Below are 15,278 nucleotides of genomic sequence, written 5' to 3' on the forward strand. Positions count from 1 at the left end.
GTAATTGAGTTTAATGATCTCTGCCCAGGGAAGGAAGTCAAGAAACTAACTAGTGCTCCTGGTAGGAGGCATGGGGCTGTGGCTTCACAAACTGTGTAGAAATCAGCTAACAAAGGATTGAAATCGACGGCGATCGACGGCGATCGACTGCTTTATCTGGTCAAAGAGCCCTCTGCCATTCACTGCAGATGTGGAGATGCCGGCGTTGGACTGGGGTAAGTTCAGTAAGACGTCTCACAACACCAGGTTAAAGTCCAACAGGTTTATTTGGTAGCACAAGCCACAACTTTCACCTGCGCTTAACCCTCTCTCCACTCACATTATCTGTGCCTTTAAGACTTGATTACCTGTAAAGACTCGCATTACAACCATTATTTTGTAACTTGAGTTTGTGTCTTTATATGCCCTGTTTGTGAACAGAACTCCCATTCACCTGATGAAGGAGCAGCGCTCTGAAAGCTTGTGGCTTGTGCTACCAAATAAACCTGTTGGACTTTAACCTGGTGTTGTGAGACTTCTTACTGTACTCACTACACAGACATGGCTGAAGAATGCTATTTCGGTGAAGTGCTTCAATAGCAAGTTTAGAGTCGTGAACACAGTAAATTCTGTTTGGTACAATCTCCGATACCTTGCCCAGTTTATCTCTTCGTTGGTCTGAACATTGACTCCTTTGGGAGTGGCAACACTGCCCATCTGAGAAAGGGCAAAATTCAACCAAAAGCTCCAACCCCTGGAAACATGCGCGAATGTTGTCTCAGGGCAGAATTGGGCTCAGCTGTGATGCTGCCTGAAGGTGAACAGCCAACATTGGATACTGATCCCCACAAAAAAATTACCAATTGAATGATATCCAAGGGAATGAGAGTGACAACAGGAGGCCGCCCTGGTACAGAGTTCACAAGGTCATCAGGGGTTTGGCCATTTTTGTATTCGTTGAGCTGCTGGAGTTAATTGTGTTGTGCAATAGAAAGTAAGACCAGCATTTATATAGCACCTTTTGTGGCCACAGGAATTTGATGATCAGCCATGATCAAAATGAATGGCGGAGCAGGCTCGAAGGATCAAATGGCCAACTCCTACTTCTAAAATGCTTTACAGTCAATTACTTCTGAAGTGTAGTCACTGTTACCATAAAGGAAAGGGGGGGTGGATAATCAATTTGTACAAAGCAAGTTTATGCAAACAGTAACAGTTTTTGTGGTGTTTGGTTGAGTGATAAATAATGACCATGATCCCAGGGATAACTTCACTGCTTTTAAGATAGTGCCATGAGTGGGCGGGCAGGGCCTCAGTTTAGTATCATATATAACTGAGAAACAGCACCTCTGACAGTGTAGCACTGCCTCCCTGGAGTATCACTGAGATTTTGTGCTCAGTACTGTAGAATGGGACTTGAGCCCAAACTTTCCAAATCTAAAAGATGGAGCCTTACAAATAGGGGTTCAACTTAATGTCTCCCTGACCAACCTTTTGTTAAACCAGTTCTAATATCCCCTTTCATGGGTTGATGTCAAAGTTTCTTTTGATAACAGTCCTGTGAAGCACCTTGGGGCGGTTCAGTGCATTAAAGGTGCTATAAAAATGCAAGTTCGTATTGTCTCACTGAGAGACGACGCAGCCGACAATGCAGCACTCCCCCAGTAGTGCACTAGGAATCGTAATCTGGGTTTTGGGTTCATGTCTCTGGAGTGAGACTCAAACCCCCACCCCTCCATTCCCCCCCGCCCCCCCCCCCCCCCCCCCCCCCCCCACGACCCTCAGATGCAGAGTTCTAAGGTTCAAGATCATGTATGAACATAGGAACAGGAATAGGCCATTCAGCCCTTCGAGCCCATTCCGCCATTCAATAAGATCATGGCTGATCTGTGGCCTAACTCCATGTACCTGCCCTCGGCCCATATCCCTTGGTACCCCTGCTCAATAAAAATTTGTCTGTCTCAGACTTAAATCTAACAATTGAACCAGCATCCACTGCCGTTTGAGGAAGAGACTTCTAAACCTCTACCACTCTCTGCGTGTAGAACTGTTTTCTAACATCTCTCCTGAATAGCTTGGCCTTAATTTTTAGATTATGACCCCTGGTTCTGGAGCCTTCAACCAAGTAACAAACTTTCTCCTGTCTTCTGATCGGTCGAGAATGGGTTCAGGGAATGTGTCAACAGTAAGTTAACAACTTGCATTGTAAGATTGGAAAATCATGAGACCTTACTCACTGTCTGGGTGACCCATAGCCTTCGTGGTACACTGCAGCAGAAACGATTACGATTATTGCAGGAACACCGTAGCCAAAGGGGTACATGTATTTTGCATTATTTTCAAAATTGGGAATCCTCAATTTTCTGATGTTTTGGACCATAAGGTGGAGCTGGACGCCCTCCAAAAACATCCAGACAAATGCCGCCAGGAAGAAGTAGTGTAAAAATCCTGCTATCATCCCACACACCACCTGAAACAATAAGAAGTACCATAAGATCGCTTAATGTTTTCATTCCAATTATACAATTTCAGCTCAGTACTAATATACTTGCACATATGTAGGCTATCCAGTCTGTTCAACCATAATATCTGTGCCACACAAGTGGCAGGCAATGACCATCTCCAACAAGAGAGCATCTAACCATTTCCTCATGACATTCAATGATATTACCATCACTGAATCCCCCACTATCAACATCCTGGGGGAGTTACCATTGACCAGATACTGAACTAGATCAGCCAGACAAATATTGTCGCTACAAGAGCAGGTCAGAGGCTGGGAACTATGTAGTGAGTAACTCAACTATTGACTCCCCAAAGACTATCCGCCAGCTACAAGGCACAAGTCAGAATTGTGATGGAATACTCTCCACTTGCCTGGATGAGTGCAGCCCCAACAAAACTCAAGAAGATCAACACCATCCAGGGCAAGGCAGCCTGTTTGATTGGCACCCTATCCATAACCTTAAACATTCACTCCCTTCACCACTGATGCACAGTGGTAGCAGTGCGTACCTTTTACTAGATGCACTGCAGTACTCATCAAGGCTCCTGCATCTTTCAAACCTGTGATCTCTACCACCTACAAGGACAAGGGCACATGGGAACACCACCACCTGCAAGATTCCCTCCAAGCCACTCGCCATCCTGACTTGGAAAGATATCGCTGTCCCTTCACTATCAATGGGTCAAAATCCTGGAACTTCCTCCCTAACAGCATTGTGGGTGTACTTACACCACAGGGACTGCAGCGGGTTCAAGAAGGCAGCTCACCACCACCTTCTCAAAGGCAATTAGGGATGGGCAATAAATGCTGGTCTATCCAGTGACATCCACATCCCATGAACAAATAATTTAAAAGGAAATTTGAACTCAACTTCATATTCATATTTGGTCTGTATCCTGTAATATAAAATGTTAACAAAAATCTATTCACTTCAGCATCAGTGTGTTAACTGAATCCCATCATCCCCAGGATTGGGGAGAATATTAGTTTTACACCCTGCCTGAGAATGACCCTGGAAACTCGGAGGAGGGTGTAAAACAGCCTTGCACCCGATGCCATCAGTTTCCGTATTAAGGTTAGGTTCAAATTTCCTCCACCAAACCCTACACCATTTTTCAATCTGCTTGCTTCCTAATTTTATATCATCAGCTTGAGTTTGGATCACAAACACAGCATAGTGTGGCCCTTCCATGCCCCACTTGTGCACTGCTGGCAATGGAGGGAATTCTTACCCGGTTTTCGGTTCTATTGACCCCGACAATGAAGAGCAGCTCCGCCAGAAACAGACTCAGACACAGCTGCGTGTGTATCGCGGTTACAGCACTCTTAAGTTGCTTCATAAAGACAAAGATTCCGATAGCAATAGCGAGACACGCTAGTGATACAGAGATCCCAACACGTGTGATTATAGCAAGAGCAACAGGCTCGGTCTACAGGGAAAAATACATTCAGATTCTTTGGTTATGAGCAATTCTCATTCGCAAGGTAGATTTCCATTTTTTAAACATTCCGTAACTTAACTGGTCATCGTGTCGAACAGCACAACAGGAGGCCCTATATCTCCTTGAGCCTTCAATGGCTCGTTGAAAGAGTTAACCAATTAGGCCCACTCCTCCTGTTCTACTGTTCTCCAGCTTTAGTTGATAGTTTATTACAGGGAACTGGAATCTTCCACGTGACAGAAAGTGACCTCCTCTGTCGCCTCCAAGGAGTTCCTGTTTTTATCCAAAGAGCCTCATTTTCTCTTCAACATTATGAACAAATCCCAATCGCCTTCAAGACTTGAAGAATGCTCCCGTCTTTTGCTGGAGAGACCCTTAACGCCTGTTCTGCTCAAGTTCATTCATTCCAAATACCTCAAGACTATCTCTCCCAGTCTCTCTTTCCTCTGCAATCTTTTAGTGTCACCAAACCATTACTTCTTGACTCACCCCATCTTTTTGATGGTCGGGGAGTCTAGGACTTGGAGACATTGATTAAAAATTACAACCAGGGCTTTCAGCAGAAAACTCTTGAAGGGTTAAATGTCCTCATCATGTTCTTATATTCCAATGTTCCCCCCATATCTTTTGCTGGCCTTCATACTATCTTGCTCTCTGGGACCTGATCTCTTCCCAATGTCTCTGAATAAAGCAAATTACAATGCAACAGTGCAGACCCAGAGTAGGTAGGTAGGTATTAGCCATAGTCCTCAAAGGACTGTTGGCATCTCTCTAATGGCCAAAAACAATTGGTAATATAACTTGAGGGACACCACTCTGCATGAAACATGGGGCAGGTAGAGGAGACAGGTCCCAAGTCTAGCTCAGCTGGAATAATAACTGAATCTGCACTGTTGGCATTATTCTGAAGCACACATTAGCCTTCTAACCAAATGAGCTAACTGATCCACAAGAGTAGACTGAAGATAAATATCAATCTTACACAATAGGAACATCCATTATCATGTACTATCCAATCACATTGCCTCGTTCAGAGACTGCTGTCTCTAAACCAGGAGGTATAGGGTTTAAAGCCCACTCCAGCCTGCCTAGTGTTGTAGAAGACTGTGAAACTCTCTCTCCCATCAACTGCAGTAGTTAGCACTGCTGCCTCATAGCGCCAGGGACCCGAGTTGAATTCTGGCCTTGGGTGACTGTCTGTGTGGAGTTTGCACATTCTCCCCATGTCTGTGTGGGTTTCCTCCGGGTGCTCTGGTTTCCTCCCACACTCCAAAGATGTGCAAGTTAGGTGGGTTGGCCACGCTAAATTGCCTCCTAGTGTCCCAAGATGTGTAGGCTAGGGAGGATTACTGGGGTAAATACATGGGGTTATGGGAATAAGGCCTCAGCAAGATGCTCTGTCAGAAGGTTGGTGCAGACTTGATGGCCCAAATGGGGTTCTATGGTTCTATTCTATTCTATCTCCTTTCCGTTGATATAAAAATGGTTGTGCTCATGTTGTGGCCTGTCAGACTGCTCATAATCATGTGAATCCTTCCACTACAACAAACTTACCCTCATGTTAAGAGCCCAAATTGTCTAGTCACTGTAACCTCACTGTCAAGAATGTTGATGAATAAGCATTTATACCTGCCAATCGAAAGGAGTCATCAGCAGAGCGAGGCTGGAGAGCTGACTGCATTGACACTGAGTGTGAGTTCCATTGGAATCTCCCATAACGCAGCCGCTGGAAGACCAATAGCTTTTCCCAGCTGCGTAATTCCAGTTGGCACAGTGCAATTTCGAATTACTTTTAGCCTCCTGTGGAGAGCAAGGATTACATTTTAACACCCGCTGTAACTGGCCCGATTGTAAACGAGCAAAAAAGTTAATGCTTGTCAAACTGCACATCAAACTGGCACAAGCCTTTACAAACCTCAGTGTGTTTGAAAGTGAAATTCACTTTTGGGTCAAATCCAAGGTTGCCACTGTTGGTTATCACGGCTGAAACCACGTTTGAGATCAATTGAAATGGCGTCTGTGCTCCACCAATGGAGCTGAGGTTGAAAATGCTTCCATTCAGTATGGATTCCATGTTGTTGAAGGCGATCAAAGCGACAGAAGCAAAATCTGTCCCTGGAGGGAACGTTAAACATTACTCAGACTGGAGTGAAACCCACTGAGGTAGATGATGTCTATAATTTATACCTGCTGCATGTGAACATATGAAATAGGAGCAAGAGTAAATCACATGGCCAGTCAAGCCTGCTCCGCTACTCAATACGATCATAGCTGATCTTCAGTTGCGGTTTCACTTTCCCACAAACAGGAATCCTTCTGATTCCCTGAGAAACCAAAGATCTGTCTATCTCAGCCATCGGTGCATTCAATAATGGTACATTCATAACCCTAGATTACAAAGATTCACAAAGAATGAAGAAATTTCTTCTCACCACAGTCCTAAACTATTGGCCCCCTTATCCTGAGACTGTGCCCCCGTGCTATGAGGTTCTCAGCCAATGGAAACAACCTCTCAGTGTCTATCGAGTCAAGAGCCTTCGGGATCTTGTATGTTTGAATGAAATCGCCTCTCATTCTTCTAATCTCCAGAGAATATAGACACAATTTATTCAGCCTCTTAATAGCGGATAATCTTCTATTACCATGAACCAATTTAGTGAACTTTTGCTGTACTGTCTCCATTGCAAGTGTATCGTTCCTTAAACATGGGGACCAAAATTCCACATAGTATTCCAGATGTGCTCTTACCAAAGCCCTGCACAATTGTAGCCAGAATTCTTTATTCTTGTACTCCAATTTTCTTGCAGTAAAGGCCAACATGCGATTTATCTTCCTAATTTTCTCAGTACATGCACGCTACCTTTCTGTGTTCCTGGAGGAGTATACTTGACTCCCTCTGAACATCAAAATTTCCAAGTTCCATGCCTTCTAAAAACTGTTATGCTTTTCTATTTTTACAAGTACAGTAATAACCTCTTGCTTCTTAACATTGTACACCATTTGCCACTTTGTGGCCCACTCACTTACCATGCCCAGACTCCTTAAAGGACCAGAGTGAAGCAGGACCGGCATTTGGGTGGGTCAGTTCAGATTCCCAATCCTCCTGGGTTGTCTTGGAGCCCCCCGCAATTAAAGATTAATCTCCTGATCACTGATGCTAGCAACTGGCATTAAAAATAAATTGTGCTTTTCTCATTGATCAACGTTAAGAGAATTGGAGATGGAGTAAAAAGAAGCAGGCTGTTTTACTGGGTGGAATGGTAAGAGACCAGATGTGACAAAATGTTCAGGAATACACTTAATCAGAGTTGGCAATCCTGGGGTCAGATGTTTCACACAGTTTGGGCTTTGCCTAATCTACGTCACAAAGGCCAAAGTACCTTTCCTACATTCAAACAACAAATTTTATAATCTTTGTAAAGCAATTAGGTATGAAGATGAAAGTTCCAATTTCACATAAAAATGTAGGAACCGATTAAAAGAGATAAAGTCTTAGATTCATATAGCACCGTTCATGCCGTCAAAATGTCCCAAAGCACTTTATAATCAATGAGCAATTTTCTGTACTGGTGTAATGCAGGAAATGTGGCAGCCAATTTGCACACAGCAAGCTCCCATAAACTGCAATGTAATAATGGCCAGGTAACCTGTTTTTATCAGTGAAATTGGTTGGGGGGTGGAAATATTGGGCAGGCCACCAGGGAGAGGTTCCCTACTTTTTTGTGAAACAGCACCAAGGGAAGAGGACCATCATCCTCTGCTCAGAGGCAACTAGGGATGGACAATAATGTCCATTTCGCCAGTGATCCCAAATCCGAAAAAAAAATTCAAAATCATTTCAGTGACGAACTACTCTTCAATGTACTAATATGGTTGTCAGCCAAAGCCCCTCACCTTCTCCAGCTATAAGTGCAGGGATATTCCATTCCCATGCTATCACTCACAGCTTAGACCAAGGCCAAATTTTCCTTTTGCACGCACAACCCCCAGCGGTTGAGATTGCCGGGTGCATATCCGCAATATACACAACAGATAGTGGGTGGAATTTTCCTGTCCCGCCCGTCAGGGGAATCATAGTGGGCGGGACACAGGCCATGCAAAGGTCCGTTGAACTCGGGAGGGATATTTGGTCTTGGGTCGAGCACGGGCATAAAATCCCGCCCCGGGGCTTGTCAGGGCCACGCCACATTGTGGGAACTGAACACTCCAGATGAGTGAGTCTGCCAGCGAGCATCATCACTTTACTACAGCAACAGGGACACATTATGTAGTGTAAAGCATTAATGTAAATAGAGAGTGCACGCCATCAGTGACGTAGAATCTCATGACAATAGATGAAAGGTAACTCTGTGTGAAGCCTCCCACTCAGATTTGAAGAATGTTGAATGAGAGTTAAAGTTTACCAATAGCCTTGCCTCCAGCCTTGATCCTAACCAAGGACAACCAAGCTAAGACCTACAACAGTGATATCAGATTCGATAGTAGCGATAATATTTTTTGGTGTTCCAACATCCCTTCCACAGAACGTCCAAAGGTTGAATGAACTCAAATATTCTGCAATTAGATTTAGTCATGAAAATAAGCAGATGTGTTTACTGAGAGCAATTGAACTAGACAAGAAGAACATTAAATTTACCCCATGGTGCTGCTCTGGTGACTGCACTTCGGTAGATATCTATAAAGTTGCCCTTTGCCTGGAGTTTGACTCGATCAGGCGCTGAAGCATTTTTCCCTCGAAAAGTTCGTATTTCCAAATCTACAAAGTGAAGGAAAAAAGATTTGTAAATGTTCCCTTTCAGAGTGAGATTTACTCACAAGGTGATTAACTTCTGCATTAAATACATTTAAACATTTTCAGGGATAGATTTAAAAGAAAGATGCATTTATATAGCGCCTTCCATATATTTATATAGTGCTTTGCAGATAATTGTCTTTTCTTGAGTGTAATCAATGTGGTAGTATATGTAAAACACAGCAATCAATTTGCACACAACAAGCTCCCAAGAACGGCAATAGGATAAATGACCAGATTGAATCATAAAATGTTAGAATCCCTATGCTGCAGAAGGAGGCCATTCTGCCCAATGATCCTGCACCAACAACAATCCCACCCAGACCCTATCCCCGTAATCCCACGTATTTACCCCGCTAGTCCCCTTGACACTAAGGGGCAATTTAGCATTCTCAATCCACCTGACTAATCTGCACATCTTTGGACTGTGGGAGGAAACCGGAGCACCAGAGGAAACACACGCAGACACGAGGAGAATGTGCAGACTCCACACAGACAGTGACCCAAGCCGGGAATCGAACCCAGGTTCCTGGAGCTGTGAAGCAGCAGTGCTAACCACTGTGCTACCGTGCCGCCCAATGAGTTCTACAATTTATCATAACTGTGACGGTGAACTTTACCCCCCTGGTTTGTTGTGGCAGATTGATTTCAGGGGCCTAAATTTATTCTCTCGACAAAAGAATTGGCCATTAATTGCATCCCAGTGATTGAAGAACCGATGAGGATTGTTTTCAAACAAATTCCACATTCTGTGCATTGTGTAGAATGTCAGTAAATGTTATGCCTCACATTACACACATAGGCACATGCAGATACATACACAAACTCATGTTGTAAGGTGTTAAGCATAGTTCGGTAGATCTTATTAAGATATCTGTAACCTTAGTTAGTTCAACAGTAAACATTTATTAACTACTGGAAACTATATACACAGGTCCAAGCGGGAGCTGTCTCCATGCTTGCATCTACACACAGCTCTGTCCAACACTACGCATGACTTCTAGGAGTGGGTCATGTTTTCTATTCCACTATTGTGTGGCCGGTACCGTACTCATTCCCACATTAACGCTTCATGTGCCAGGCTCTTATACTGCAATGAACAAATACATTGAATATACAGACACAAATACATACACGGAAGCATATCACGGGTGCAAGCAAACACATATGGGCGCACAACACATACAAATGGGCACAGACACACACATACACGCACACACACACAAACACACACACATGCGCGCGCGCACACGTACATTCACAGACACACACATAATTCAAGAAAATACATCAAATAAAATATGTCTGTGGAATGTACCGATATTTTCAGTTGATTCAATTCTCCTCCCCTGATCAGATAAGTTTAGACTGGCAATGATTGCAGAGTTCTCCACAGCTTGCAGGAATATGGAAGCCAAATAGAACCGCTCTTCCTTTTGCATGTTGTTCCACAGGGAATCATTCCTCAGTAGATCATTTGCAGTTGAAATTATTTTCTGCAGAGGACAGAACATTTTATTTGCATCCCCATGAACCTTGGGACTTTTTTTTTAAAAAGGCTTTTTATTTAAAGATATTCGTCCTACAAACTCCCTTCTCCAGCCAGCAATTCCATTCCACTCACCCTGGCCACTCTCTCATACTGAACCAGGGTTCTCTAAGTCTCGATTTCCTATTTGACCCCGAGCTGAGCTCCCAACCCCATATCCTTGCCATCACCATGTCTGTCAACTTCCATGTCTGCTCCTGCCTCTGCCCCAACAGGACCATTCCAAGCTCTCCTGGCAGGTCTCCTGTCTTGCCCCCAACATAAACCTGAGCCCATGCTAATGCAAAACTCTGTTGCCCACATCCTAAATCGCACCATCTCATTCGTGCACCATCACTGTCAATTCTCCCTCAATTCGAGGATGACGTCCACTCAGCATCTTGGGTTTCTGCCATGGATCTTCATGTGCCTGCACAAACCCACAGATCTTTGGGAACATGGGCAGGATGTCGCACGAGGTAGCGGGATCTGGAGTGAAGATTTTCTTTACTTCTTTACCTGCAGTCCTGCCTCATTATTAAGACTTTGGAGACAAACTTACCGGCTGTTCACACCACGCTCCCGCTGCGGCAAGGTCGGAGAATTTGGCACTCAGCCAAATCTCCATCCACTGCAGTGGGATGGGAAAATCACTCAGGCGTGAATGGTGGTAACATTCCAGCCTACATGACTCAAAGTTTGATGCGGTTTGATTGGCAAATTGCTGCCATTCTGAATGATGGTAGCAAGCTCCTCCCAGCCATTAAGGTCAATGCCGCACTTCAAGGAGGATGTCAGAGTGCTTTAAAGCATTATCCAAGAGTGGAGAGGACAGAACCTGGCAAAGGAGAAGGTTTTCAAGCATCTGGACAGTGTCCGGTTCATCGATGTGGATTTTTCAGAAGCTTTTCTTGAATGCTTGTGGACCTTGCTTCAAAATAGAGCATTTATTCAACGGTCCTCCCATTGAATCTGAAGATGCGGCTGATGCACTGTCATAGTTATAGAGTCATAGAGGTCTCCTGCACAGAAAAGGCCCTTTGGCCCATCACGTCTGCACTGGTCAGAAACAACCGGCTAACTGTTCTAATCTCATTTTCCAGCAATCTGCCCATAGCCTTGTAGCCTTGGCATCACACGTGCACATTTAAATACTTCTTGAATGTTATGAGGGTCTCTGCCTCCTTCACTCTTCCAGGCAGTGAGTTCCAGACTCCCACCACCTTCTGGGTGAAAAAGCTTTTCCTCACATCCACTCTAAACCTCCTGCCCCTTATTTTAACTCTATGCTCCTGGTCATTGATCCCTCCACCAAGGGGAAAAGTTTCTTCCTGTCTACTCTATCTATGCCCCTCATACTTTTATACATCTCAATCATGTCTCCCCCTCAGTCTCCTATGCTCCAAGGAAAACATTGCTGATAGAATTTCTCTCGCACTCGTATGTGTCAATTAGAAACAGTCCAGATCTTGCTCACGGGAACTGATCTGTACACTAGGACTTTTGTTGACATGCAGAGGATTTTGTTGTCAAACACTTGATAACAGGCTGATTTGGCGCAGATGATCCTGACTGGTGTTGGATCTCCTTGTCAATGGTGAACTTTCGAGAGAGGTGACTGCCGAGGTATGGGGAGTGCCCAACATTATTCAGAGTCTCCCCTTTAACATATATGGGAGGTGGAACATTTGGCTGATTAGGTGTGGGTTAATATATAAGTTCTGTTTTGGCAACATTTAAGAACAGGCTGAGTTTCTTGTATGCAGAATTGAAAAGATCGAGAGTGACTTGTAAAACTAAACACAAAGGGCAACAAACACTGTCATGCAACTGGAGATCATGTATCAATGGTTCAACTGTTACCCCTATGATCTACACTGGCTCCTACATTGTTTTCAATTTTCTCCCGCCAATCACCCCACCCTATTTCTTAAACCTCCTTCAACCTCTGAGGTCCTCCAGTTCTGGTCTCTTATCCATTCCCCATTTCCTTCACTCCACCACTGGCAGCCAGACCTTCTGAAATGTAGGCCCAACTCCCGGGATTGAATCGATGACTTTACCATGGGAAAACAGTGCAAAGCATTCTGTGCCGCTACTAACCTGAAATACGGGTTCACTTTCCTGAGCCTGGCATTGTACATTCACCAGTTCAATGATTGAATTAATCACGGAACAATATCCATGGAATTTATACCAGAGGGTCTGTGAGGAGAGAGAAAAGAAGTTTTGAGGACCTCAGAATCAGAGAGTGAAATTCAATCTGCTTTGAAACGATCAGTTTACAAAGTCTTCAGGGGTCAGGACAGTTATACGGAGAACACACATGCGTAGACACACAGCGATCATGGCCGGAGTTCTCTGGTCTTGCACGCTGCCAATAAGAACAAAAAATTTGGTACTCAGCAGCGGGACTGGATAATCCCAGTTGCGGGCAGGGTCGGAGAATTCCAGCCCACAGGTAATTTGCAAATGCAAATCATATATCACGTAACTGATCATATTCACACATGCATGAACATCCTGTACCTTCAGATACATGGATGGAACATTGCACCAATCGATAGATGTATTGAGGATTGAGGGAGAGACTTACTCTGTATTCAGCCAGTCCTGAACCTGAAGTCCAAGTGGGTGAAATTGGTCTTCACCAGTGGCAAAAAACATCTTCACCAGTTGGCAGCACCGATTAACACCATCCCATAAAGTAACAAGAAATTAACAGCCTGTATCGCATTACTGGCAAAGACTAAGTTCACTCCCAAAACACTGGCAATGGGTCAATGATCAATTCCCTAAAGCACATATCGCTCCCTCGCGGTTACAAAGCCTGACTGAAGTGTATCACACGCGCTTATTGCCATTTTATCTGAAATGGTAATACCTGAATCTGCTGGTCCCAGTGAATGAAGCTGCACTGCTGCTTGTCAAATTGATTCTGGTCTGCCAAGACATTTTGTTGCAGAATTAAAAAATAATAAAAGCAAATGAGAACCATGTACAAATTTATTTCCATTCATTCTCAGGTGTGCTGAAAAAAAGGCCAACATTTATTGCCGACCTCTGGTTGCCCTGAGTAAAAATAATGTGCCTTTATATAGGGCATGATCACAGGACTATCCAAAATGCTTTACAGACAATAAAGTACTTCTGAAGTGCAGCCACTGTTGAAAGGTAAGATATATGGCAGCAAATTTACACACAATGTGGTAATGACCAACATCGCAAACAGATTCTCTCAATCCCAGACTGGTGCCAGGAGGGGCCTGGAGCTGGTAACTAAGGAACAGGAGTTTAAACCCGGGATGGAAAACAATGGCCGGAATACTGTCATCTTTTGGAAAAATGTCAACTCAGGCGGGAAAAGCAGAGTATGGCCACCAGCTGCACGCACTCTGTCCCACCCCCCGCCACATAACTCCTTCTGCATCACCCCCCACCACAGAACCCCTGCCACCCTGGCACCTTCCGCAGAGCTCACCACCCCCCCCCCCCTTGCCCCCACCCGCCCCGAGCTGACCCTGATACGTCCCCTGGCACTGGGCAGTGCCCATGCAGTTTCAAAGAGCAGTATTGGGGTCAGTGCCAGGGGGCAGTAGCAGGGTACCCATGGGGGTTGTACTCACTTGTGTGCCACTGGAGGGTTCTGTTCACCAGGTGCACGTCATGGGGGGAACCTGTCGTGATTCACGTCTGTGTGAGAATGGACAGTCCAAGGTGGGACATATGCAGATGGATGTGAATGGGGATCCCAACTGTTAAAGTCAAGATTCCCGTTATGTCATTGGCGGAGTGGGGGGGCAGGGGAACAATCAAGCAAGGAAATCCCACTGGCTTAAAGCTGTTTTAGGTTCCCGCTCAATTCTCTGCACACCCCCTCTGCCATTCCCGCCTGTCCCTGAAAATGGGGGCAGTGCCGGAATTTCTGTTCATCCAGTACGACATGCCAAATGAGCAGTCTGATAATTTAGCAAGAGTGAAGGAATCAAGAGAATCAAGAGGAATCAAGAGGAATCACGAATCAAGGTGCGATAGAACTAATGCTCTCCTTTAGGATGACGCTGTTGAGGGGGAGCATGTCGATGAGAAAAAGTAGGGGTCCAAGGATGGATCTTTGGGGCACAGGTAACACTGAGAGAGCAAGGACGAGAAACCATTGCTATGACTGGCTATGACTGTATAAAGAAGAATGGAACAAGGGTACAGTACATCCACCTCAGGTCAGCAGTGGGAGGCGCTGAAGGAGGATGGTGTGGTCAATTGTGTCAAAGGCTGTGCATAGTTTGAGAAGGATAAGGAGTCACATCGATGCCACAGTCACATAGGATGTCATGTGTGACTTTGTTAAGAGTCATTTTGTAATGTGACGGGGTGGAAAGGTGATTGGAGGGATTCAAGCACGGAATGCAAGGTGCATATTGGCATGCGGGGAGACGGGGAGTGCATACATGAAGGTATTTGTAAATGGCGAAATGGATATTTTGCGGGTGGGTTCCATGGTGGTCGATAAGGTTGGGGCTCTTGATGGTGCAATAGTTTTAATGATGGACTGAAGAGAGAATTTTGGATATGTTAGAGTTCAGGTAGAGTGGTTAGCACTGCTGCCTCACAGTGTCAGAGGCAGGATTCAATTCCCGCCATGGGTGGAGTTTGCACGTTCTCCCCGTGCCTGCGTGGGTTTCCTCCAGGTGCTTCAGTTTCCTCCCACAGTCCAAAGATGTGCACACTAGGTTGATTGGCCATGGTAAATTGCCCCTTAGTGTCCAAAGATGTGCAGGCTAGCGGGATAAATACGTGAGGTTACGGGGTAAGCCTGGGTCGGTGCAGATTCGATGGGTCGAATGGCACTGTAGGGATTCTATTCTATAATTCTTAATAAAGACGATGGGAATTTCCAACTGGTTGGGCCTGGAAGTGAGAGTGATACCATGGTGGAGTTCAGTGATGCTTCAGAGGAAGAGCAGGCAATCTGGGTGATGGATAGTATAAGGTGCTCGATAACAGTTTGCACTAATGCAATATCTATCATAG

General features: G+C 44.9%; 1 protein-coding gene across 1 annotated transcript in view; it reads right to left on the reverse strand.

Annotated features, from left to right (window-relative positions):
- The window catches only part of LOC144507619 (adhesion G protein-coupled receptor E3-like), a 54,081-nt gene that overhangs the window by 9,271 nt on the left and 29,532 nt on the right, over positions 1 to 15,278 (reverse strand). The window contains 8 exon segments of the mRNA XM_078234773.1: positions 2,217 to 2,449; positions 3,718 to 3,915; positions 5,557 to 5,727; positions 5,843 to 6,042; positions 8,564 to 8,683; positions 10,038 to 10,215; positions 12,351 to 12,452; positions 13,132 to 13,190. Of these exon segments, the coding sequence (XP_078090899.1) occupies positions 2,217 to 2,449; positions 3,718 to 3,915; positions 5,557 to 5,727; positions 5,843 to 6,042; positions 8,564 to 8,683; positions 10,038 to 10,215; positions 12,351 to 12,452; positions 13,132 to 13,190 (1,261 nt within the window).

This window comes from Mustelus asterias, chromosome 19, assembly GCF_964213995.1.
Source record: "Mustelus asterias chromosome 19, sMusAst1.hap1.1, whole genome shotgun sequence".
NCBI classification, from domain to species: domain Eukaryota; kingdom Metazoa; phylum Chordata; class Chondrichthyes; order Carcharhiniformes; family Triakidae; genus Mustelus; species Mustelus asterias.